We start from the raw sequence: 24,862 nt of genomic DNA, 5'->3' as shown, positions 1-24,862 counted from the left end.
GCCATCAAAAAAGGGACAAACAAATGCAGTGAAGAAGTTGACTGTCACAAAAAATAAAATTAAATATTAACATTCTCATGTAACGAAATACTCTAGATTAATTAAAATTCTGTTTTGTTTTGTTTTTTGATGTTGGGTGACAGGTTCTCACTATCTACTGCAGACTGGCCCAGAACTCTTGAACATTCTGCCTTCACCTCCAGAGTACAAGTATGGGGATTATACACTTGATTAAAGAGAAATTTTGTTTTTTTGCAACGGAGATCAAACTTAGGCCCTTATGCATGGTAGACAAACATGCTACCACTGAGATATCCCAGTCCTTGAAATTTTTAAATGTTAAAAAAAAAATAACCATAAATTACTAAAAGAACTGATACTGAATCACTGATCCTGAGTTCGTGTCCAAGCAAAGGCCATGAATGTGGATGATGGACCAGGAGCTAAGAGTAAAGCAAGCACAAGGTTTATTGAAAAGTCAGCAAAGCTTCTGTGGGGGAGGGGCTCAAGGGGCCAAGCCATATCATAGCCAGAATCTAGGGGGTGACAAAGGGCTCTGCCTAGCTTAGGTTCAGCTATTCTGTTTTGAGATTACATACTATACTTGTGATTAGTGGGTAGTTAGTCAGCTTCCCACCAAACTGGCCACCTAGTGACTATATTTTGGTTTTTTTTTTGGGGGGGGGGGTAGGGGATTATTTACTTACTTATTTTTGTTATTGTGCTGGGGATACATTGTGACATTTATAAAAGTTCTTTTTTTTTTTCATTTTTCTTTTATTATTCATATGTGCATACAAGGCTTGGTTCATTTCTCCCCCCTGCCCCCACCCTCTCCCTCTCCCCCTCCCTCAATACCCAGCAGAAACTATTTTGCCCTTATTTCTAATTTTGTTGTAGAGAGAGTATAAGCAATAATAGGAAGGAACAAGGGTTTTTGCTGGTTGAGATAAGGATAGCTATACAGGGCATTGACTCCCATTGATTTCCTGTGCGTGGGTGTTACCTTCTAGGTTAATTCTTTTTGATCTAACCTTTTCTCTAGTACCTGTTCCCCTTTTCCTATTGGCCTCAGTTGCTTTAAGGTATCTGCTATAGTTTCTCTGCGTTGAGGGCAACAAATGCTAACTAATTTTTTAGGTGTCTTACCTATCCTCACCCCTCCCTTGTGTGCTCTCACTTTTATCATGTGCTCAAAGTCCAATCCCATTGTTGTGTTTGCCCTTGATCTAATGTCCACATATGAGGGAGAACATATGATTTTTGGTCTTTTGGGCCAGGCTAACCTCACTCAGAATGATGTTCTCCAATTCCATCCATTTACCAGCGAATGATAACATTTCGTTCTTCTTCATGGCTGCATAAAATTCCATTGTGTATAGATACCACATTTTCTTAATCCATTCATCAGTGGTGGGGCATCTTGGCTGTTTCCATAACTTGGCTATTGTGAATAGTGCCGCAAGAAACATGGATGTGCAGGTGCCTCTGGAGTAACAGTCTTTTGGGTATATGCCCAAGAATGGTATTGCTGGATCAAATGGTAGATCGATGTCTACCTTTTTAAGTAGCCTCCAAATTTTTTTCCAGAGTGGTTGTACTAGTCTACATTCTCACCAACAGTGTAAGAGGGTTCCTTTTTCCCCCGCATCCTCGCCAACACCTGTTGGTGGTGGTGTTGCTGATGATGGCTATTCTAACAAGGGTGAGGTTGAATCTTAGCGTGGTTTTAATTTGCATTTCCTTTATTGCTACAGATGATGAGCATTTTTTCATGTGTTTTCTGGCCATTTGAATTTCTTCTTTTGAGAAAGTTCTGTTTAGTTCACGTGCCCATTTCTTTATTGGTTCATTAGTTTTGGGAGAATTTAGTTTTTTAAGTTCCCTGTATATTCTGGTTATCAGTCCTTTGTCTGATGTATAGTTGGCAAATATTTTCTCCCACTCAGTGGGTGTTCTCTTCAGTTTAGAGACCATTTCATTTGATGAACAGAAGCTTTTTAGTTTTATGAGGTTCCATTTATCTATGCTATCTCTTAGTTGCTGTGCTGCTGGGGTTTCATTGAGAAAGTTCTTACCTATACCTACTAACTCCAGAGTATTTCCTACTCTTTATTGTATCAACTTAAGAGTTTGGGGTCTGATATTAAGATCCTTGATCCATTTTGAGTTAATCTTGGTGTAGAGTGATATACATGGATCTAGTTTCAGTTTTTTGCAGACTGCTAACCAGTTTTCCCAGCAGTTTTTGTTGAAGAGGCTGCTATTTCTCCATCGTATATTTTTAGCTCCTTTGTCAAAGATAAGTTGCTTATAGTTGTGTGGCTTCATATCTGGGTCCTCTATTCTGTTCCACTGGTCTTCATGTCTGTTTTTGTGCCAGTACCATGCTGTTTTTATTGTTATTGCTTTGTAATATAGTTTGAAGTCAGGTATTGTGATACCTCCTGCATTGTTCTATTGACTGAGTATTGCCTTGGCTATTCGTGGCCTCTTGTGTTTCCATATAAATTTAACAGTAGATTTTTCAATCTCTTTAATGAATGTCATTGGAATTTTGATGGGAATTGCATTAAACATGTAGATTACTTTTGGGAGTATTGACATTTTTACTATGTTGATTCTACCAATCCATGAGCATGGGAGATCTCTCCACTTTCTAAAGCCTTCCTCAATCTCTTTTTTCAGAAGTGCATAGTTTTCCTTGTAGAGGTCTTTCACATCTTTTGTTAGGTTTACACCTAGGTATTTGATTTTTTTTGAGGCTATTGTAAATGGAATTGTTTTCATACATTCTTTTTCAGTTTGCTCATTGTTAGTGTATAGAAATGCTAATGATTTTTCTATGTTGATTTTATATCCTGCTACCTTGCTATAGCTATTGATGATGTCTAGAAGCTTCTGAGTAGAGGTTTTTGGGTCTTTAAGGTATAGCATCATGTCGTCTGCAAATAGGGATATTTTGACAGTTTCTTTACCTGTTTGTATTCCTTTTATTCCTTCTTCTTGCCTAATTGCTCTGGCTAGGAATTCCAGTACTATGTTGAATAGGAGTGGAGATAGTGGGCATCCTTATCTGGTTCCTGATTTTAGAGGGAATGTTTTCCGTTTTTCTCTGTTAAGTATAATGCTGGCTGTAGGTTTGTCATATATAGCTTTTATAATGTTGAGGAACTTTCCTTCTATTCCAAGTTCTCTTAGAGCTTTTATCATGAAATGATGTTGGATCTTATCAAAGGCTTTTTCTGCATCTATTGAGATGATCAAGTGGTTTTTGTCTTTGCTTCTCTTAATGTGGTTTATTACGTTTATTGATTTTCATATGTTGAACCACCCCTGCATCCCTGGGATGAAGCCTACTTGGTCGTGGTGAATAATCTTTTTGATGTGTTGCTGAATTCGGTTTGCCATTATTTTGTTGAGGATTTTTGCATCAATGTTCATTAAGGAGATTGGCCTATAGTTCTCCTTTTTGGAGGTGTCTTTGCCTGGTTTTGGGATAAGTGTAATACTGGCTTCATAAAATGTGTTTGGCAGTTTTCCTTCCATTTCTATTTCGTGGAACAGTTTAAGGAGGGTTGGTATCAGTTCTTCTTTAAAGGTCTGATAGAATTCAGTGGAGAATTCATCAGATCCTGGACTTTTCTTTTTGGGGAGACTCTTGATTGCTGCTTCAATTTCATTTTGTTATAGGTCTATTCAGGTGATTAATTTCCTCTTGGTTCAGTTTTGGATGATCATATGTATCTAGAAATCTGTCCATTTCTTTTAGATTTTCAAATTTCTTTGAATATAGGTTCTCAAAGTAGTCTCTGATGATTTCCTGGACTTCCATGGTGTTTGTTGTTATCTCCCCTTTTGCATTACTAATTCTACTAATTTGGGTTTTTTTCTCTCCTCATTTTAGTCAGGTTTGCCAGGGGTCTATCGATCTTGTTTATTTTTTCAAAGAACCAACTTTTTGTTTCATTAATTCTTTGTATGATTTTTTTGGTTTCTATTTCATTGATTTCAGCTCTTATTTTTATTATTTCTCTCCTTCTATTTGTTTTGGGATTTGCTTGTTCTTGTTTTTCTAGGAGTTTGAGATGTATCATTAGGTCATTGATTTGGGATCTTTCAATCTTTTTAATATATGCACTCATGGCTATAAACTTTCCTCTCAAGACTGCCTTAGCTGTGTCCCATAGGTTCCGGTAGGTTGTGTTTTCATTTTCATTGACTTCCAGGAACTTTTTAATTTTCTCTTTTATTGCATCAATGATCCATTCTTCATTAAGTAATGAGTTATTTAGTTTCCAGCTGTTTGCATGTTTTTTGTCTTTATTTTTGTTGTTGGTTTCTAGTTTTAATGCATTGTGGTCAGATAGAATGCATGGTATAATTTCTATTTTCTTATATTTGCTGAGGCTTGCTTTGTGCCCTAGGATATGATCTATTTTGGAGAAGGTTCCATGGGTTGCTGAGAAGAATGTATATTGTGTAGAAGTTGGATGAAATGTTCTGTAGACATCTACTAGGTTCACTTGATCTATTGCATATTTTAGATCTTGGATTTCTTTATTGAGTTTTTGTTTGGATGACCTATCTATTGATGATAATGGGGTGTTAAAGTCTCCCACAACCACTGTGTTGGCGTTTATATATGCTTTTAGGTCTTTCAGGGTATGTTTGATGAAATTGGGTGCGTTGACATTGGGTGCGTACAGATTGATGATTATTATTTCCTTTTGGTCTATTTCCCCTTTTATTAGTATGGAATGTCCTTCTTTATCTCGTTTGATCAATGTAGGTTTGAAGTCTACTTTGTCAGAGATAAGTATTGCTACTCCTGCCTGTTTTCGGGGGCCATTGGCTTGGTAAATCTTCTTCCAGCCTTTCATCCTAAGCATATGCTTATTTCTGTCGGTGAAATGAGTCTCCTGTAAGCAACAAATTGTTGGATCTTCTTTTTTAATCCATTTTGTCAAACGGTGTCTTTTGATGGGTGAATTAAGTCCATTAACATTAAGTGTTAGTACTGATAGGTATGTGGTGATTCCTGCCATTTAGTTGTCTTAGTTGTTTGAAGGTTTGATTGTGTGTACCTAACTTGATGTTACTCTCTACTGTCTTGCTTTTTCTTATCCTGTGGTTTGGTGCTGCCTGCCTTTTCATGGTTAAGTTGGGTGTCACTTTCTGCGTGCAGAATCCCTTGCAGAATCTTTTGTAATGGTGGCTTTGTGGTCACATATTGTTTTAGTTTCTGCTTATCATGGAAGACTTTTATTGCTCCATCTATTTTGAACGATAGCTTTGCTGGGTAGAGTATCCTGGGGTTGAAGTTATTTTCATTCAGCGCCCGGAAGATCTCACCGCACGCTCTTCTTGCTTTTAATGTTTCTGTTGAGAAGTCTGCTGTGATTTTGATGGGTTTACCTTTGTATGTTACTTGTTTTTTCTCTCTTGCAGCCTTCAATATTCTTTCCTTAGTTTCTGAACTTGTTGTTTTAATGATGATATGTCGTGGAGTAGTTCTATTTTGATCTGGTCTGTTTGGTGTCCTGGAGGCCTCTTGCATTTGTATGGGAATATCTTTCTCTAGATTTGGGAAATTTTCCGTTATTATTTTGTTGAATATATTACGCATTCCCTTCGCTTGCACCTCTTCTTCTTCGATGCCCATGATTCTCAAGTTTGGTCTTTTGATGGAGTCAGTGAGTTCTTGCATTTTCTTTTCACAGGTCTTGAGTTGTTTAATTAATAGTTCTTCGGTTTTTCCTTTAATTACCATGTCATCTTCAAGTTCTGAGATTCTGTCTTCTGTTTGTTCTATTCTGCTGGATTGGCCTTCCGTTTTGTTTTGCAGTTCTGTTTCGTTCTTTTTTCTGAGGTTTTCCATATCCTGGCAGTTTTCTTCTTTAATGTTGTCTATTTTTGTCCTGAGTTCATTTATCCATTTATTCATGGTGTTCTCTCTTTCACTTTGGTGTTTATACAGTGCTTCTATGGTTTCCTTTATTTCTCCTTTTGCTTTTTCAAATTCTCTATTTTTGTTGTCTTGGAATTTCTTGAGTGTCTCCTGTACATTTTGGTTGACCTTATCCAGTATCATCTCTATAAAATTCTCATTGACTACTTGTAGTATGTCTTCTTTTAAATTATTCTTGTGGGCTTCATTGGGTCCTTTGGCATAGTTTATCTTCATTTTGTTGGAGTCTGGATCTGAGTTTCTGTTCTCTTCATTCCCCTCTGGTTCCTGTACTAATTTTTTGCTGTGGGGAAACTGGTTTCCCTGTTTTTTCTGTCTTCCCGTCATTGTCCTTGGTGTTGTTACTGTCCCTGTACTGTGTGCAATTAAGTATTTTCTAGCTTGTAATAATAACAATGGTAATATTTGGAATGGGAGAGTGAGCTGAAATGGAAAGCAAGAAGTTAAAGAAAAGGGGAAAACAAATATACAGACAAGAGGGAGAAAGCAGAACAAAGTAACAGACAAGAGAGTTTCAAAGGTATAAACAGGGAGTGTTAGTGTACTAATCGACAGTAAGCTGAACAGACATTAGAGAGACAGAGGATTGAAAATCAAAGATAAAAAAATAAAAAACAAGTAAATGAAAGTAATATCTATATATAAAAATGAATTAAAATAAAATGGAAAGTAGAAAATTAAAAAAAAAAAACCAAAAACCTTGCAAGTTTATATGCAATGCAGTTTCAGTCTTAATAATTTGGGTGTCCGTCTCAATCTCCAGTCCTGGAGTTGGTGCCTCAGATGTTGTTCTGTAGTTGTCTCATCAAAGGGGATGCATAAAGTAGAACAAAACTACACACTCACACACACACACACACACACACATGCACACACACATGCACACACACACACACACAAAAAGCCCCACCAAGTGTCCCCAGTTCAAATGCAATACAGTTTCAGTAAGTTTTTTGGCTTGCAGGTGTAATTCGGTTGTTCTCTCATCAAAGGTAGGGAGAAAAAGAAAAAAAGCGTCTGGAGACAGTTCTGAGAGTGGTATCTGCAACTGTGGTTTGTGGCCTGCTGCTCTCAGCCTGTAGCTGGCGGCGTTATTTATGCAGATCTCTGGGGTGAGCTAGCACTCACCTGGTCCCACAGGCTTTGTTTGCTCAGAGTTCTCCTGTGCGGGAGCCTCTGCTACAGGCTTTCCCCTTTCCAAGCACTGGGAAAGGTGACACTGCCCCGCGTTGTCAGGCCTGCGTGTTTATTTACAGTTCATGTGGGAGGTGGGTCTTCCCCCCCTCTCCTCTGAAGTTTTCCTCCCACTGCCACTTTCAGAAGCTTTCCTGCTCCTGCTTACTGGGCAGTGCTGCTGCTCCTGCCAGCTGCCATGTTTGTTTACACCTCACGTGGGAAGTGGGTCTTCCCTCCTCTCACAAGCTTTCCCGCTCCTGGTTGCTGGGTGTGCACCCCGCTCCCGCCAGAGCCTCTCCGGCCCACCTGGCTTGTTTATTTACAGTCCCGGGAAGGATTCCTTCCCCCAATCTTCAGCGCTCAGGGCGCCCCACCCTCTTTCCAGCATGTCTTAACTGTTCTTATTGCTTATTACTCAGTTTCTCTTTTTTCCCCAGATGGAGGTCAGTCTGTCCAGGGGGCTATGCTGCTCTGGCCCAGGCTTGTCTCTGGGGCTACCGCGGTACCATGAAGCTCACCTGGTCCGCGTCTTCCCAAGCCGTATGGGCGTGGGCCACTGGTGGCCCCGGGGGCCCTCCTCGTTTCTCCATTTAATGTGAAGTGGAGATTCTCTGCGCCGGCTGGAGATGTGGAGGGGTCAAAGTTATGCCTTTTCTTAGTGATTATGCCTGTAAAGTGTGTCTCCAGCGTCTCTCCAAGATTTCACTATAGGAGGGTCGCTTTCTGCTTCCTACCTCTAGCCGCCATCTTGGAATCCTTCACAAAAGTTCTTAAAATACACCAAATACATCACAGTTGAATTGATTGGTAACTACCCAACCACATCCTTATCCAGCAGAACATTCTGGGAAGGTCAGATCACCTCACACTGGCCTTGTTTGTGCAAGATGGGGCCTGCCACCCACACCCTGAGCTGCATCCTATTCTTTTATTAAGAGGCCTGTTATTTCTCATATTCCTTTAGATGTCTGCTTCTAAAATGGCCTCCCTCATCCAAAATGGAGTCACCACTGTCATTCGTTCCCCTCACAAACATATAGGTGACTAGATGATTTTTTTGCAGAGAAAAGAAATTTCTAAAAATGAACTTATGAATAAATATTTAAACTCCCTCTATCTTAAAAAAGCATTATAAACAGGACTGGGGTACTTGTGAAGCACTGGAGTTGATCCTCAGCACTACAGGAAAACAAAAAGAGCACTACATACACAAGAGAATGACTAAAATCTAAGAAAATAAATAACAAATGTTGATAAAGATGTACAGAAATTACAACCTGTGAACACTGCTAGTGTGATTGTATATAGTGGAGCCACTTTAGAAATAGTTTGGCAGTTCCTCAGAATGTTAAACACAGAGTTATAATATGACCCAGCAAGTCCACTTCTCATATCTACCCAAAGAAACGAAACCCATATGGTTCATCTATGCACTTTTTTTTCGCAATATAAGGAAATGAGACACTGATACATGTTACAGCATAGTTGAACCATGAAACCAGTGTGCTAAGTGAAAGAAGCCAGTCATAACGGACTATATATTGATGATTCCATTTATATGAAATATTCAGAATAGGTAAATCCATAGACATAGAAAGTAGATCACTGGTCATCAGGTGTGCTGGGGAAGAGAATGTTGAGTACTGCTATTGGGTATGGGATTTCTTTGGGGTATAGTGAAAATAGTCTGATATGAGATAGTGGTGAAGACTGTGCAACTCTATGAATACAATGGAGACCACTTAATTGTGTACTTTACAAGGGTCGATTTTATGGTGTATGAATTGTATTTCAAAAAAAGAGCTAAAATAGCAGGGCATGGTTGTGCATACCTGTAATCCCAGCTACTCAGGAGGTAGAGGTAGAAGGATCATGGTCTGAGACCAGCCTAACAAAAGCATGAGGCCTTATCTCAAAAGCAAACTAAAAGCAAAAGGACTTGGGAGTGTGGCTATAGTGATAGAGCACTGGCACAGTAAGCATGAGACCTTGAGTTAAAGCCATGTACTTCAGGAGTTCAGAATTACCCAGGGTGAGTAACTGTTTACTGCATATCTGTACTACACTAGGAGTCCTAGAGTGACAATGTTACCTCCCTTATCACATGTTATGTAGTCACACAACAAAAATTTAACCATGAATGTAGCATCTACTTACAGGATGATGAGTATTCTGAGGGAAGAAAACATATTTCAGTCTTCTGTATTCATCTACTATCTCCACTCAAAACCCAAGAAATGTTAGCTGAATGATAGAATGTACTTTTTTTTTGACTTTACATTTTCTCTAATTTCACAGCTCCCATGACTTTCTCATTTGTCATTCCACTAGTTTTATTTAACCTAATTCTTCTATAGAATATGAGTTTTCTCCCTTTAACTTTGGTTGTATTTACCTGTGGATATTTTGAGCTGATGCCTGTCTGTCTCTACAGTGTCTTTGTGAGTATAACTTCAGTGGGAAAGCTCTGTTTGGAGCCAGCAGGATCTTGGATGATAATGAGGACACAGCATTTTTTATTTACTCAGACTTCCACTATAGGAAATTATAAGGTTGTGTTTGATAAATGCAATTGGGTTGAGTGATTAAATAAGGAAACTAAGAGTCCAGAAGTAAGTATTTTAGCCCAAATTCTCACATTAACTGGCTTTACTCCTGGATGGTCAGGTTCTTATTTTAAAAATGGATACAGTCATGATTCCTTTGAAGGCTGTTATGAAGAGGATTAAGTTAAAGAATAATGATTCTTAAAAAGAGTAGATGTAGACTTAATGCAAGCTTCTGTAAATGTTATTTAAAACTACAAGGCACAAACAGTAATTCTGCTTCTGTTAGCTTGGCTTTGGAGAATTTGCTCCAGCCCTTGAACGTTGTATGTCTCTGTGGCTCCGTCAATAACATCAGATAATGGGATAGATCTCTCTGACATGTCTCACTTGAGGATTTATGACACAAGGAGAATAAAATTAGTTTAAATTTTTCTAGAATAAAATTTCTATGTAAACCTAAGGGTAATAAACACTTTCTCCCTAAAGTGTTTTGGTTTTTTTTGCTTGTTTGTGTTTGTTTCAGTTTGGTTTTTGGTTTTTCTGAGACAGGGTTTCTCTGTGTAGTCCAGGCTGGCCTTGAACTTGCAATTCTCCTGCCTCAGCCTCCCAAGTGCTGGGCTTATAGGTATGCACCAGCATGCCATGCTTCAAAGTATTTTTAATGTTCTTAGATTTTTCAAAGCATAAGACGGCCATGAAATAATTCTTGTTTATCTTTTGATATTAGCACTTTACACTTCCCTTTTGGATGGAGAAATGGATGTAAAGAAAGTTAAATCTTCTAGACAGAATAATGACAGAACCAAAGTAGATTTTTTTTTTAATAATCCCAGTTGTAGGCAGATACTATAATGCTCTTTTTTTTTATTACTCTAGTAACCTCTTTGCTAAGAAGTTAAACTACTTAGAAAACTGTTGGGAAATTATTTTGTCAGTATGTTCTATGCTATATGACCACAGAGGGGAAGCTGGAGGCAGAAAAAAAAAAAGCCCCTGAAAAATAATGGCCTATTTACTAACAGCAGCTACCAAATAGTTTGTTATCTGTACTTACATATGTCATGGTAAGACCTCCATCTGTACCAATTAAATATCCCTGTATTGACCTTCATTAAAATATTGTTCGAAAATTCATTATTTATAGCTGCTACTGATACAAACAATCTGTATGACCTTAGGCACATCACTTCACCTCTTGGGACTTGTGAGTTTCAAACTTTTAAAGAAATGGGTCTCGATGATTCTAAACTGAGCAGTACTGCCCTCCAAGGGGATTCATAAACGTACAGGAGGGCTTGAAGGGTCAGGCCAGCAGTGTTAAATGCCCTGTGGAGAGCAGGGGATGGTCCTGCAAAATGAACTGCCCTGCTTCAAGTGCCAGTAGCAACCTCCATTCCCTCTAACGTCCCTTCCGTCAGTCAGCAATGCCACGTGTCTGTCCATTAATTAATTCATTGTCATTAATTATAGCTCCACTGTGTACTGAGCCTCCAGGCTTGCCTCACCCATATGCCTGGAAACCCTGCTTGACTGTATTCTTTCCTTTCACTTTTTTCTGTCTCACCTTACCCACAGCACCACCTGAGACTTACAAATAAGGAATTTCTAACCTAAACCAATATAGAAATACACCCCAGGACTTGTCAAATGCTTTAGGGTTTCTTATGACACTGAGAGACAAAAAGGATCACTTTGGCCCTCTTCAAAGACTGGATGATGGCCGAATTTGCCCTCAATAATTCAGGAATGGAAGCCTTCAGATCCCACCAGATAATGAAATCCCAGCAATACTTCAACTTGATTCAATCATTTTTAATTTTAAAAATAAAATACCAACTGTTTTATGCCCAGTGAACAGTTTTCACTGGCAAACTGAAATCTCCTAATATACTTACATGGCTTCTGAGGCCAGTTACAAAACCTGCCTTAGTGCACATTACCACATCAAGCAGGTTCACTAACTTACATTGCTAATTGACTGCAGGGAGACACTGTGGGCACAGGATGATCCTACTGGCTGCCTCACCCCACCGAGAGCACTCCAGCTCCCAGACCTCACAGGCTACTCAGCACTCACGTGGTGCTTCCTTGCTGTGACCTTATCATCTCCCAGCAACCCCAGGGGCAGCTGCCTATTCTGAGGGCTTGTTTTCATTTTGCAAAGGAGACCAGTGCATAGAGATGCATGAGTGCCCACACAGATCACGAAAAGCTTTGGGGATAGGGAAGATTCTGAGTACTGTTTACTCTGTCAAGAGGTCATTCTTGTAGCAGGGATACTTTGTGACTATCCAAATCTTTTTCAGCCTTTAATGAATCTGAGAGACTCATTTTGATTTTCTGATTATTAAAAATCTGTGTATGTATTTGTTCAATAACTATTATTGGATATTCTCATAAACCCACCAGTATCCTGGTTGCTGGGAACACAGTCCTGCCTGCATGGACTTCCAGATGAGTGAGGAAGTCAGACTTTATGCCAATAGTTGCATATTAATTAATACTATTGCAGTTGGCAGTATGAAGAAGTAGGAGGTAAGGACATTATCAAGGGGGACCTGACCTCACCTGTGCATCCAAGAGGCTTTCTTAGGCTACACCTAAATGCAGACCTGAAGGAAAGGAGGCAAAAAGTTCAAGAGCAGGGTGGAGAATTCCAGAAAGAGGGGAATCCAAGAGTGAAGGCCTTGAGACAAGCAAGAAGAGTGTGTTCCAGGTAGAAGAAGACCCTAGCTTAGACTAGGTGGCAGATGTGGGAGAGGGTGGCATGAATAACTATAACAGATGTTTAGAAACCGGAAGTGACTGAACATGGTGATTAACAGAATGTAGGCAATGAGAGTGAGGGAGAATTAGTGGTCACTGCCCTGTGCCGGCTGTTGGGTGGTGGGACACTTTTATGGGATTCTAGCAAGGAGCTGTGTGGACTATAGTTCTCATTTGGCATATGGGCTTTGAAGTCCTGGGGGACATCAGTTTTTCTGGTGGAGACTTTGTCTTAGTTAGTATATTCAGAAGTTTTACCAGGGTGGCAGAGACTGAGCCCTATCCATGGAGCCCGGAGTACAGGTATGTAAGCAGGTTGAGACAGACAGGCTTTGAGGGCCTCATGCTTTGCAAAATGCTTTTTTATTCTTTTCTTTTTTTAGGCATGGCCTGGAATAGCCTCAAACTTGCAGTCATCCTGCCTCAGTCTCCTGAGTGCTGGGATCATAGATATGTGCCACCCCAGCTACAAAATACTTTCATATATATCATCTGTGAACTTCACACTGGTCACTGGGTAGAAATGGTAGGGTTGCTGTCTTCATTCTAACAGAAAATAGAGACCCCCTGAGTTAGTGATTGCCTAAGATCACACAGCCTCAAGTAAGGATCAAGTACTCCAATTTGGGTCCTCCTCTAGCTCCCAGCACAGGTTTCTTCCCAGAGCACCATATTATCTCTCCATGTGATGGAGGCCATGTGCAAAAATACTCAGGCCTTCACATCACGTGGATCTCACCGTTTGTTCAAAGTGTATAAAAAAGAATTCAAAGTTATTTTTTCTATTCTTTGGTCAACCTTTCCTTTAATCTTCTTTACAATAGTATTTTTAATGTATTCATAAAGTATTGACACTAATTCTATGCTAATATTTAGAGTGATTGTTTTTCTTTTAAGAGTGAAATGACAGATTCAGTAATTTTAACTGGTAAAAGGGAAACAGTTGGGAGAAGTTAAGTTCAACTTTTGTCTAAGTTCTAATAATTCGTGAAAAAAATTCTAAGACCTCTGTGCTCTCATCACCCACTCCCAGATCTATTTCTAAGGTAATAGAACTACCTAGGATGGCTCAGATCCTCCATAGGCCTCAGGGGTTCCCAAGGAGCATGGCATGGTTCTGAAGATGGGAGACAGAGCTGCCCAGAAAGGACAGAAAAATCTTCACCATTTGTTTGCATTATTGGTTTGTCTTCTTCCTTTCCCCTCCAGGCTCAGAGAGCTATTAGAACTACTGAGGCCCCAGGGGGGAGTTCTCCAAAAGGGAGTAGGCCTCTCCCTGGCCTTTGGGCACCAAGTTTGGGAGGTTGTAACGAAAAAGAATTTTAGGACACATTGAAGTAAAGACCAAGAAAGTTTATTAGTGAAGCAAAGAAAGGATAGTAGACAACTCAGACATGGGTGCAGGCATATCTAATAACGGGTATAGTGAGTGGTCTGACATAGAGATATTTATGGTGGAAAAGCAGGCTGAGAGTTTGGCTCACACTGACCTAAGTTCTCCCCTGTTCTAGACATCTGGTACATTTAATCATTCTTCCTGTTATGATGTTTTGCGAATTGGGCCCAGGGATATCAAGGTTGATCATTCATTTTAAATGTGGGTCATTATGACATAAATGTTTGAGCATCCCTTTAATGAAAATAAATGTTCTGTTAGATGCTCCTTCAAGACAGGTGTCCTATTGAGATAAATAGTATACAAGGATGAATACAGAATTTTAAAACTGAAACCGCCATAAGAATGGGACTAAGGTGGAATGAAGAAAAGTACAGGAGATGAATCAATTGGGATTGTAATACATTTATACATGGAAATGTCACAAGGAAGCTCCTTCTGTAGCTATCTTTATCTTAAATAAGCAAAAACATCATTTTTCTTCTGCAAAATCGGAGATCAGGAAGGCAGAACAGGTCCTGACTAAAGCATGGGTGTGGGAGTTGGTACCAGTGGGAGAGGGGAAGTGGTAGGGAAAGGGTATAGGAGGGCGAATACAGTGCAAATACTTTGTACACATGTTATATAAATGCAAAAATGACACCTGTTGAAACTATTACAGGAATGGGAGCGGGGGAATAAAGGAGAGTGATGGAAGGGGAGAATTCAAGTATGATATATTTGATACATTATAAGGTCCTTTGCAAATGCCACAATGTACCCCAACCCAGCACAACAATAATAATAATTAAAAAAACCCAAAACTTTCCTTTGCAAATACTTTGGTGATCAAAGGAGTCATTTTCTCAAACATTTTGTTTCCAGGAGAAATGTCTTTCTTTAAGATATCCTTGCTCAGGTCCTAGAGCTCACTAATTATTAGGGCAAGTGGGTAAGGTCAGAGAAGAAGAGCTGCTCTTTTTCCTTTTTCTAAATTTTCCTTCTTACTAAATGGTGTAGCATAGTGAAGGAGTGTGAATCTTAAAGCAAATAAAATAGCTTGCTTTAAACCAAGCTATTCATTAATACCATGTTTAGCTTTGAATTCCTGGCTGCTTTTCCCATGCCTGGCTTTCCCTGATCTATCCTCCTTCCAAGGGATGTTTACAATGAAATGAAAACAAATTTAACTTGTGTATAGTTCTGAGTCTATTTTAACTGCATCTGTTCTGGGTCCAGTTGAACAACTTTTCTCTGTGACACAAACAGTGTCCCCCTAAACCTCTTTTTGGTTACCTTCCTCCTCCCAACAGCTCCTGGACTGCTTTGTGATCCCAGTCGTTATTTTGCTCTCCTGGTTCTTCCTGCTGATCCGGTACAAGGCTGTGCATTTCATTGGCATCGTTGTCTGCATCCTGGGAATGGGCTGCATGGTGGGAGCGGATGTGCTTGTGGGAAGGCATCAGGGAGCCGGTGAGTTTGGATGTTCACCAGGTGACTTATTTTCAGGGGTGAGGCCAAGGCAGGAAATGGAATGTCTGTGGAATCTCAGGAACCCAGGCTTCCTAGTGTCTGTGTCCACACTGTTTTCTACACTACAAAAGCAACACATAGAGGGTGCTCAATGCATATTTCTAGAGTGAAGGAAGGGTGCAAAACACAGCTTTCTTGCCCTTTCCACATGAGTCCAGAAACATTCAAGTAGTCTTCAAAACTGAGTCACCATCTTCTCATAGGAAAATTTGGAGGCCAGAGCTGCTGGGCTAGACCAGGTGGTTAGAGATGATGCTAATGAGCCAGTCTGCCCCTGAACCCAAGATGCTCAATGTCTTTATGAAAGAGAGCTAAGCTCAGTCTTCTAATGCATGGTTTTGTATTTGTTTTGTGGGGAGGACTTATTCAATCACAGTTTATAGACTCATAAGGTAAAGCCTCACAATTTACTCATCAAATTGCCTTGAATTTACTGGGAAGCCCCGGTTTCCAGAAGACCCATTTTAAAGCATTGCAAGTCTTTAAGATATACCCAATCCTTATGCTACAGGAGGGGATTTTTGAAGGGAAAAAAAAGGGAGGGGCCTCCTTTGTTAACATCAGAATAGAATAGAAAAGACCAACTTTTGTATAGTTCTTGGAATTGCATTCTGTTCTAGGAAATAAAGAGTCAAAGTTGTGGGCATTTCACTTTATGAGATGGTCCTATGAAGTTTCTAAAACAATGTCATTTTTATTGCACCATAGAACTTTATACCTGAAAAGGACCTTGCTCAGCTCCCTTATATTTGGTATGTGAGAATATCAACCAGGGAAGCCAGGTGTGTTGTCCAAGGTCACAGAGCTGGGGGATCAGGACTAACACAGAACAAAAGAGAGACAGCCTCAGCCCCTAGACTGGCAGTCTCAACATTATCAATCCCACCTCAACAGATGGACTAGAAAAACACACCCGGAATTTCCCAAATTCTCCTTTGTGAAGCTCTGATTCCATAGCATGTCAATAGCTGATATATGAAAGGGCCAACTTTATGCTCTATCCATGTTCTCAGTAATCTTGACATGAACAATCTCTTTTGAACTAATCAGATGATATTTTTGTCTGATAAAGTATAGTCAGTTGTTCTAGAGTCACATTTAGTTACACTTTCTCAGCTTTCTGCATACTATGTAAATGCACACTAAGCAGAAGTATGTACCTTTGTTAGAAAAACCATGCCTGCTGACCCTAGCCATTCATCCCGGACATCATCTTACATTCCATAGTCAAGAAAGATGGTTTTCCTGATAAACCTGCAGGTTTAAGCCTGGAATGTTAACTTGAATTGATTTACTGCATTGAACTAATCTTTTAAAAAATGTTTTCTGGCTTTCAAATGAAGTGTTAGGAAAGTAGTATTAAAAACAGTAAATCCATTGTAGAGCCTTTCTAAAGTGGCCAGTTGTTTTATTTTAAACAGATGTGGCTGAAACATGCTGAAGTGGTCTATTATCTGCTTAATCCATGTGTCACCTTAAGATTTGGCAACTCTGTCCCTAAGCACATTGATTTTGACCCATTCTAAGTTACTCTATTTTATAGTTAAAATAGTTACTTTAATTCTACTTTGTTAGCACATTTCTTCATTGGCTATCCAGCATGTAAGCCTGCTTGAAAGAAGCTTTGCAGATGGCACCAGGCACTCCAGATACAAAATAAAAATGTCAGGATTCAGGATGATGTACCCAGAATAATGCTTTTGATGAAATTTGACTATCAGGTTTGCCTACTGTAGACAGAGGTGAGGAAGAATGTAGACATTATGGGAGACCAGAATGTAGAGGATTGCACAGATGTGAGATTTTTGGGAATTAAACCTGAGTTTCAGAAAAATAAGACAGTTGGTCCTTATTTGAAATTCAAATTTATTCAATAGCATGGGTGCATTTTCATGAATTGTACTATAGTCTTTTAATATGCAAGAATAGTGTAACTCACCATTTAGTTCTTGACCTTGTAGTAAGTAATGATTTTAAGTAACCATCCCTCTTCTTATACCACAACACATAATAAATATGCCTCTAACCATGATATTACTGTTGATTAAATAATCTCATAAGGAAAAGCAATTCTTGCAAAGCAATTATGACTAGGTTGATTAGAATCAAGGAGCAATCCAGAATGAGAAATGCCCAACCCAAAGAGACGGATGGTTATTCAAATGAAAAGATTGATTCAGTCTTTTTAACTACCATTTGTGAATATTTTAAAGTGTCAGATACTATGCTAAGCATTTTACATGTGTCATTTTATTTTCACAATAACATCATTTTAAGATAAAGAAACTGAAGTTTGGAAAGACTCTATAGTTTGCTCAATGTTACTTAATTAGTAAGTGACAGAGATGTGATTATATCCAACTCTACCTGAATTGAAAGCTATTTCCACTTAAAACATTTGCCATGGAATGATTAAGACCTTTTCAGTCAGCTCAATTCATTTAGACATTTATTGAGAATATATAATGTTCCATGATCTATGCTCAGGACCACACAGAATATAAAGCTGTCATTATCTATGTCCTTCAACCTTACTTATAAGAAAACAGGTGGGAAGATTAAAAGCCACAGACATGAAGAGAAATACAGTAGGTGTCATATATACCAGTGATGTGAAATAAAGAGAAAGAAGCATGCAGTTAGAGGGACATTTCACAATTCTAAATGAGTCCATAAAATTTGCTAAATTTTATTGCTTACTGCGGCTTCATACATACATAAATGACAGGCTTACTGAACCTAATTTTAACCCATGAACATTATGCAAAAGCTAGTACCATTCTTCCATTTTTTACTGCATTAATTGTATAAATCTGGGGTAATATATTGTTGTTTCCTGTTAACTAGATACAAATTTTAGATACAAAATTAGTTTCCTTGGAGAACAGGAAGGTAAAACAGGTCCTGTGTGGGGGTACCAGTGGGCAGGGGGTGGATATAAGGAAAGGGGAAGGAGGATGAATGCAGTGGAAATACTGTGTACTCATGTATGGAAATGGAAAAATGAAACCTGTTGAAACTACTCCAGGAATAGGGGGAGGAGGGAATAAAGGAGAATGATGGAGGGGGTGAATTCAACTAAGGTGTATTGTAAGAACTTTTGTAAATGTCAAAATGTACCCCCAGTACAACAATAATATGATAATTAAAAAAACAAAAAACAAAATTAGTTCCTTGTTATATATGGTTGTATAAAATTATATTCTGGTTAATTTAATTATATTTAATAAACTAAAATTTTATATATTCTGTGTTAGTCAGCTTTGCATCACCATAACAAATACCTGAGATGAATCAACTTAAAAGGAAGAAAGGGTTTATTTTGACTCATGGTTCCAGAGGTTTCAATCCATGGGTACTTGGTCCCGCTGCTTTGGGCCTGTGGTGGCACAGTGCATCATGGTGGGAGTAAGTGGTAGGAGGAGTGCTGTTCACCTCATGGCAGCCTGGAAAGAGAGAGTAAGAGGAAGTGACTGGGGTCCCAGGACCCCCTTCAAGGGCATGCTCCCAGTGACTTAACTTCCTTCCTGTAGGTTCCACTCCTAAAGGTTCTACCCCACTGCCAACAGCACAACAGGCTGAGGACCAGGCTTTCTAAACATGGGCCACTGGGGAACTTTAACACCCAAAATGTAGCAAATGCAATATATACATGTATCTACTTTAAAATGATTTAAAAAGTGACAAATATAATTACCAGCAAAATTGTAATAAATAATATTTAATCTTTTGTCATTGATAACTTCCAGCTACACAAAATTGCATTATTGTCAAAAATTATCACTGAATAGCTGAAAACTCAAAGTACTGGTGAGTAGGTTCCTATGGTGGAAGTCCAGTTCACAAAATAGACCATCACTATACAAATAAATTTGAAAAACAATGATGATACTATTCACCAAAATAGTGAGTAAAAAGATAGATTGATGTTCCCCTAATTCCTTTAAAAATATTTCATTTCACTTAGCTTTCCTGAATTCATTCATATAAAATTAGTTTTATTAACCAAGAGTTCCATTAAGCATCCCTTTCAGACTTCGCTAGTACAACAATAATTGATATGCATAATAATGACTTTATGTGATCACAAGATTCTGGAAGGTTTCCAGAATGAAAAGAGGCTGAATCATCTTCTTCATAACCTTAGTTATAGATATGCTTTATCTTATGGGTTGTTCCTCAAATAAACTACACAAAATTAAAGTTTGTCATGATTTTTGAGTTGACACATAAAAGAAATTAATCAGATTGCTGAAGATTTCACTTTATCACAACAGCCTTACCTTCCCTAGAAGATGTGCCCAGGGATCTCTTACCAAGTCTGGTTTCTCATCAGGACCTCATCAAGTTCTCAGCTCAACTGGGTAGTGATGGCAACTCCCTAGGGCCCAGAAAAGCTCCCAGTTCTCCCACAGTCACATTCTTAGCTCCCTTCCTTTGACAGTGACTCCAATAAGGTGCTGCTTTTCAGAGTAGCTTCCTCCCTCTCTCCAGTCCTTACCAGGAAGGGGAAATTACCTTGGAAAAAACAGCACCATTAGAGATGACCAAGGTGGATCACACACAGAGATCCCCCCTAGCCCAGTCTAGATTCTTTCATGTGAATCCACTACCTCCAGGATGCACAAGGTTCCCAACTGAACAATGGATACCTAGTTCTACAGTTGTAGATTATTCCAGCCAACCCTGGAATCCAGGGCTAATGTAAGGTGAGGCCTTTGCTTAGAATCCTCTTATAGTGAGCACCCTTCCCATCCTCCATCTGTGCTGATCCAGAGCTGCATGTCTGCTGAACTGCTAGACTGCTGATCACAGAGCCTGAGGCCATGTGGGTAGAGAGCCCACCAGTGAGGCTGCTCTGCTGCTTATTTCTAATCTCCTCTCTCATTGGCTCCACATTTCCTGGAGTTTGTCTAATTGTAGAAAATACGGAAATACAGAAATGAATATATTCATTAAAAACTGGAGAAAAATCAAAACCAACCCAAACTGATTTTAAACAAATAGATTATTTTATGAAAAAGGTAAGTATTAATGTGGTAGTGAATTACATATATTTTCACTCCCATGTTACTTATATTAGGGTATTGAAAGTGTCCACTCATAAATCCCATCAACATCATTGTCCTAAGCATGAACACATTTTGCCCATGGTCAAAATGTACTGTTGACTGCTCTATTATACCTTCTTTCTCTGTGTATTAGAAGGTGAGAATTGATTCTTTTGGTTCTACAATAGGTTAATGAAATAGTTGGAAAATGCCCTGAATTGAAAATAGCATGTGCACATATTAACATGTGTTAATAGTACCTACCTTCTTATATCAGAACACACCTAGAGAACAGATTAAAAACTTTAGTCAATTTCAGTTGGAAATTGTAAGACTTCTTACAAAAATGTCAGAACAGAATACACAAAGGAAGCCCAATTTTCTAGTGCCAGATTCTTGTTAAGAAAATTTTAATGAGAATCCTTCTGCTTTCTTTAATTCCTAGGGGAAAATAAGCTGGTAGGGGACCTTCTGGTGTTAGGAGGAGCCACACTCTATGGTATCTCTAACGTCTGGGAAGAATACATCATCCGAACCTTAAGCCGAGTAGAATTCCTGGGAATGATTGGTCTCTTCGGTGCATTTTTCAGTGGAATTCAATTGTAAGTAAAAATAACAAGAAAGTCAAAGAATAGAATAAATGAGGGTTTGTTTTTTTTTTATGGTTTTTGTCTCTGAAGTATAAAATTAAGGCAGGAAAACCATCACCAACCTCCCACACAGGGGTCTTGTCTGCAAACTCAGATCTTTATTATTAAATTTCTTTCAAACTAAACAAGTTTGTTATAAACTATTATGAAACACTTAGTGGACTTTGAAGATAATTTGCAAGAAAGCATTAGAAATACATCCATTCTCCCAAACCAGTGAGTCGGTTATTATTTAGAAAACTAAAAATATTAAGCACAAATGTCATAGTTTGATGCACTTTGAAAAAGGGACATTCTGTTTACTAGTGACAACTGCTAGGACATTCACAGCTTAAAATTTCCCTTTTGTAAGTTTGTACATTTAATACCCATGGATTTGCAAGAGCAAACCATATTTTAAATTCAACTAAGAATTTAGCATTTCTAGAACAGATGCTATGGGTCTCACCTGTAATCCCACCTACTCAGGAGATGGAGATCAGGAGGATCCTTGTTCAAGTTCAGCATAGGCAAAAAGTTAGAAAAAACCAGGGCATAGTCCCTGTCATCCCAACTATGAGGAAAGCATAAGAAGAAGCTAGCCTGGGCAAAAAATGTGAAACCTTATCTGAAAAATAAGTAAAGCAGAAAGGATTGGGAGCATGAATATATAAAATAGACATTCACCAGACATCCAAAAGTCAAAAGCACCAGTTTTGCAATCATTCTGGAATTGGAGTTTGTAAGTCAACATGTGCCTCAGAATTTTTTGTGAGCATAAGTATCCAACAAAGCATAACTTTTCAGTTGTAAAGAACATGTATTTTAGCTTCATGTAAGGAGTAAAGAATGATAGTGTAACCTCCAGTCTAATCTCACCATATCCTTTACTACAAACAAGTAATTCTATTTCACCAAAGCTCTTTCCACAAAACAAGTACTTGATTCAGTGTCTGAAATTGTTTATGGAATGTATTTTTGCACCATCTTAAGCATGTTTTGCATAAAGGCTGTTTCCAGCAATCCTCCGATTTCAGGGTCCTGAGCACCTGGTGAAAAACTCCATAGCAAACAAAGCACAGAGATGGAAAGACTCCGAGAAGGATTTATTTGGGGTTCATTCTCAAAGTGTGATAACATTTTAAACTCCTAAATTCGATGCTCTGGCTTTGTGAGAGGAAAAGGAATTGCCTAGTTCAACTCTTCACAGGCAACATTTTGTAGATGGATGGCTCATTTTATGGATTATTATTCCTGAATCCAAAATATGTATTCAGAGATCTAGCACTCATTTGCTACAGCTATAGTCTGTTATTGCTAACTGAGCTCTTGGAAGACACTGTTACTAAAATAAAGGCAAATGGGGCATATCGAGGGTACCCTGCAACCAAAGCAATGCTGGTGAAGATGTGCCAACCTCGCTCCTGGTCCTCTTCTAGAGACAGGCTCTCAAAGTCTGTTATGCGGACTCATAGCGCTGACACAAGAGAACAGTGAGAAATGCATCTCCATAAGCCCCACCCAGCTCTGCTGAATCAGAATCTCTAGGGAGGAGGCCTCCAGATGGCTATCAGGTATGTTTGTAACTTAGAGAACCATTTCTCCCAAAAATGAAAGTTGATTAAACTTGCAAGCACAGAACTATTTTGAACTTTGCCATTTGCCTCTTAAAAAGCGCTGAAGAAGGAACACAGACCATGGGCAGACTGGATGAGGACAGCGAAGGTTTACAGGCTACACAGTCTCACTGCAACTTGCCACACACCTAGCAAGGCCTTTCAGGGAAAGATGACAGGTTGCCTCTATGTGACCCAAAGTTAACTCTGAAATTCAACTGACTGCTTTAATATTTGTATAAATATGGCAGGTGGATAAGTTAAAAAAGAAGTAGAACACATTATCATTTTATTTATCAGATTCACTTTCTTTGACTCCACAGAGCTATCATGGAGCACAAGGAGCTGTTAAAGGTTCCCTGGGATTGGCAAATAGGTAAGGGGTTTGCTCATCTAAGATGCAGTTTTCAGTAAACTTGAAAAATTTGTTTGAAAGTGAGATCTACGTGGGGGTGGGGGACAAACAAGGAAGGGTTTAGAATGGCAGGGGACAAACAGATGAAATCCCCTTGTCATTTTAGGAATTCCTGCACACTGTAAGAGACTGCATTGCATGAGTCATTATGCTTCCTACTTGAGCTTCTGCCTGTTATCACTGTCAAGGTGCCATTAGGGTAGACACAGAAGTGTGTTATTAGGTTAAAGACTAACCAGAAAGGAAAATGCCCAGAGGCAATGGTAGCAGAAATGACAGCAATTTGCTCTAGCCAAGAAACACAAAACTGATGTGATCATTAAAATGTGGCACTTTAGTTAAAGGGAGAAACAGAATTTAACAAAAAGGCATGAAAGGAAGCGATGTAATGGGCAGTCTGAGTCCATAAAAACCTTTTCAGAAAGGCGCGGATTGCACATAAGAAATAGTTAATTGATCTCCAAATGGACTGAGAGAGTGCCAGACACACTTTGAGCTGGTCATGCAGGGCATCTCAGATCCCACCTGCTTTTAAAATCACTTTCCTCTAAAAAATTTAAGACAGGGCTTCAGATCATAGGTGATGCTCTAATGATGGATCATATCATTAGATGTGAAGGCACTGCCACTGACACCTTCAGGAAGTCTATCCTGAGGCATGGAGTCCCGGCAGTGAACACAGAACTTGGGGAGGTGCTTAGCAAGTGTGTGCTGAATGAATAAAAATGGGAGGGGAAAATACAGGTGTTGCCCTACACTGAAGCTGGCAGCTCAAGCCATCTCCAGCTCCTTATGTAGCTTTGATATAATTGACAGCTTCAGTCACATTCTCCTTTCACAAGGAAAGACAACAATGACATCAACTCCCCTGCATCACTTTACCTGTCCCTAGCCACTGAGCTACAGAAGAAATTTGCATGACTCTCCCAAGGGGCTATCTCAGTGATTTCAAGGGGCTGGCAAGCCCTTATGTCTGTCACAGTGTACCACTATGTGTTTTCTCTTGTGTGGGTGAAAAATGTTACAATTAAATGAAAATCAATAGAGAGGAGGGAGTGATGGGAGAAGAGTAGAGTAGGTGGAAAAGGAAACCACTTCATATTACAGAAGCATGTGCCTTTGTGACTCTCAAAGCCAGGACTCACAAATATTATTCATGCTTTGCAGCACTTCATATATATAATTCATACTCACTTCTGTGAGTATAAATGAATTTGATATTGATGGTAATGATACTAATCAAAAGAGTTGTCCTCTAATTATGTGGGTATCCCATGCACATCCACCAGGATTCTGTTAAAATTCAATGTTAGTTAAATGTGTCATCAAAAGATAGTTTTATCCTGAGCCTCATATTGCCATTAAAATGTCAGTCCCCTGTAGTTCAAGATGATGAAGACAGTGTAAAAGGAACACATTACAGAGCCATCCATTTAATTCCTGATTGGAAATGAGGCAAAATGGCCCGGAAGGAGAATCAAATATTCATCTTCTTTCTGAAGCACTTTTAGTATTGGGTTTGAGATTTTAATACCAGGGCCACCTTTGTTCTCATTAGCTCACCCTGGCCAACTATGTGGTCCAATTGTCAGCTCAGTGCTAGGCACATGGCATTCAGTGAATCAACATTTATTAAACGAGCAAATGAGTGAATGACAGCAAAGAAAGTGGGTATCGTTCTGCCTTCTCTCTTCTCAAAAAACAAAGGGGAACTGGTGGAGACAGTGGCAGGAGGCTTTAGACTTGACATTGAATTCTGTTCTGGGGAACTGGGAGATGGC

The 24,862-nt window shown here is 39.1% G+C and overlaps 1 protein-coding gene across 2 annotated transcripts in view; it reads left to right on the top strand.

Annotated features, from left to right (window-relative positions):
• Slc35f1 (solute carrier family 35 member F1) overlaps positions 1-24,862 on the top strand; it is a 421,981-nt gene that overhangs the window by 360,989 nt on the left and 36,130 nt on the right. For both annotated transcript variants that reach the window (XM_074075687.1, XM_074075684.1), the window contains exons 4-6: positions 15,151-15,310; positions 20,867-21,023; positions 22,990-23,042. In XM_074075687.1, coding sequence (XP_073931788.1) covers positions 15,151-15,310; positions 20,867-21,023; positions 22,990-23,042 — 370 coding nt within the window. The remainder of the gene's footprint in view (positions 1-15,150; positions 15,311-20,866; positions 21,024-22,989; positions 23,043-24,862) is intronic.

Source organism: Castor canadensis, chromosome 1, assembly GCF_047511655.1.
Source record: "Castor canadensis chromosome 1, mCasCan1.hap1v2, whole genome shotgun sequence".
Lineage (NCBI taxonomy): Eukaryota > Metazoa > Chordata > Mammalia > Rodentia > Castoridae > Castor > Castor canadensis.
The sequence above is the reverse complement of the archived record's forward strand: the minus strand, read 5'-3'. Positions and strand labels throughout refer to the sequence as shown.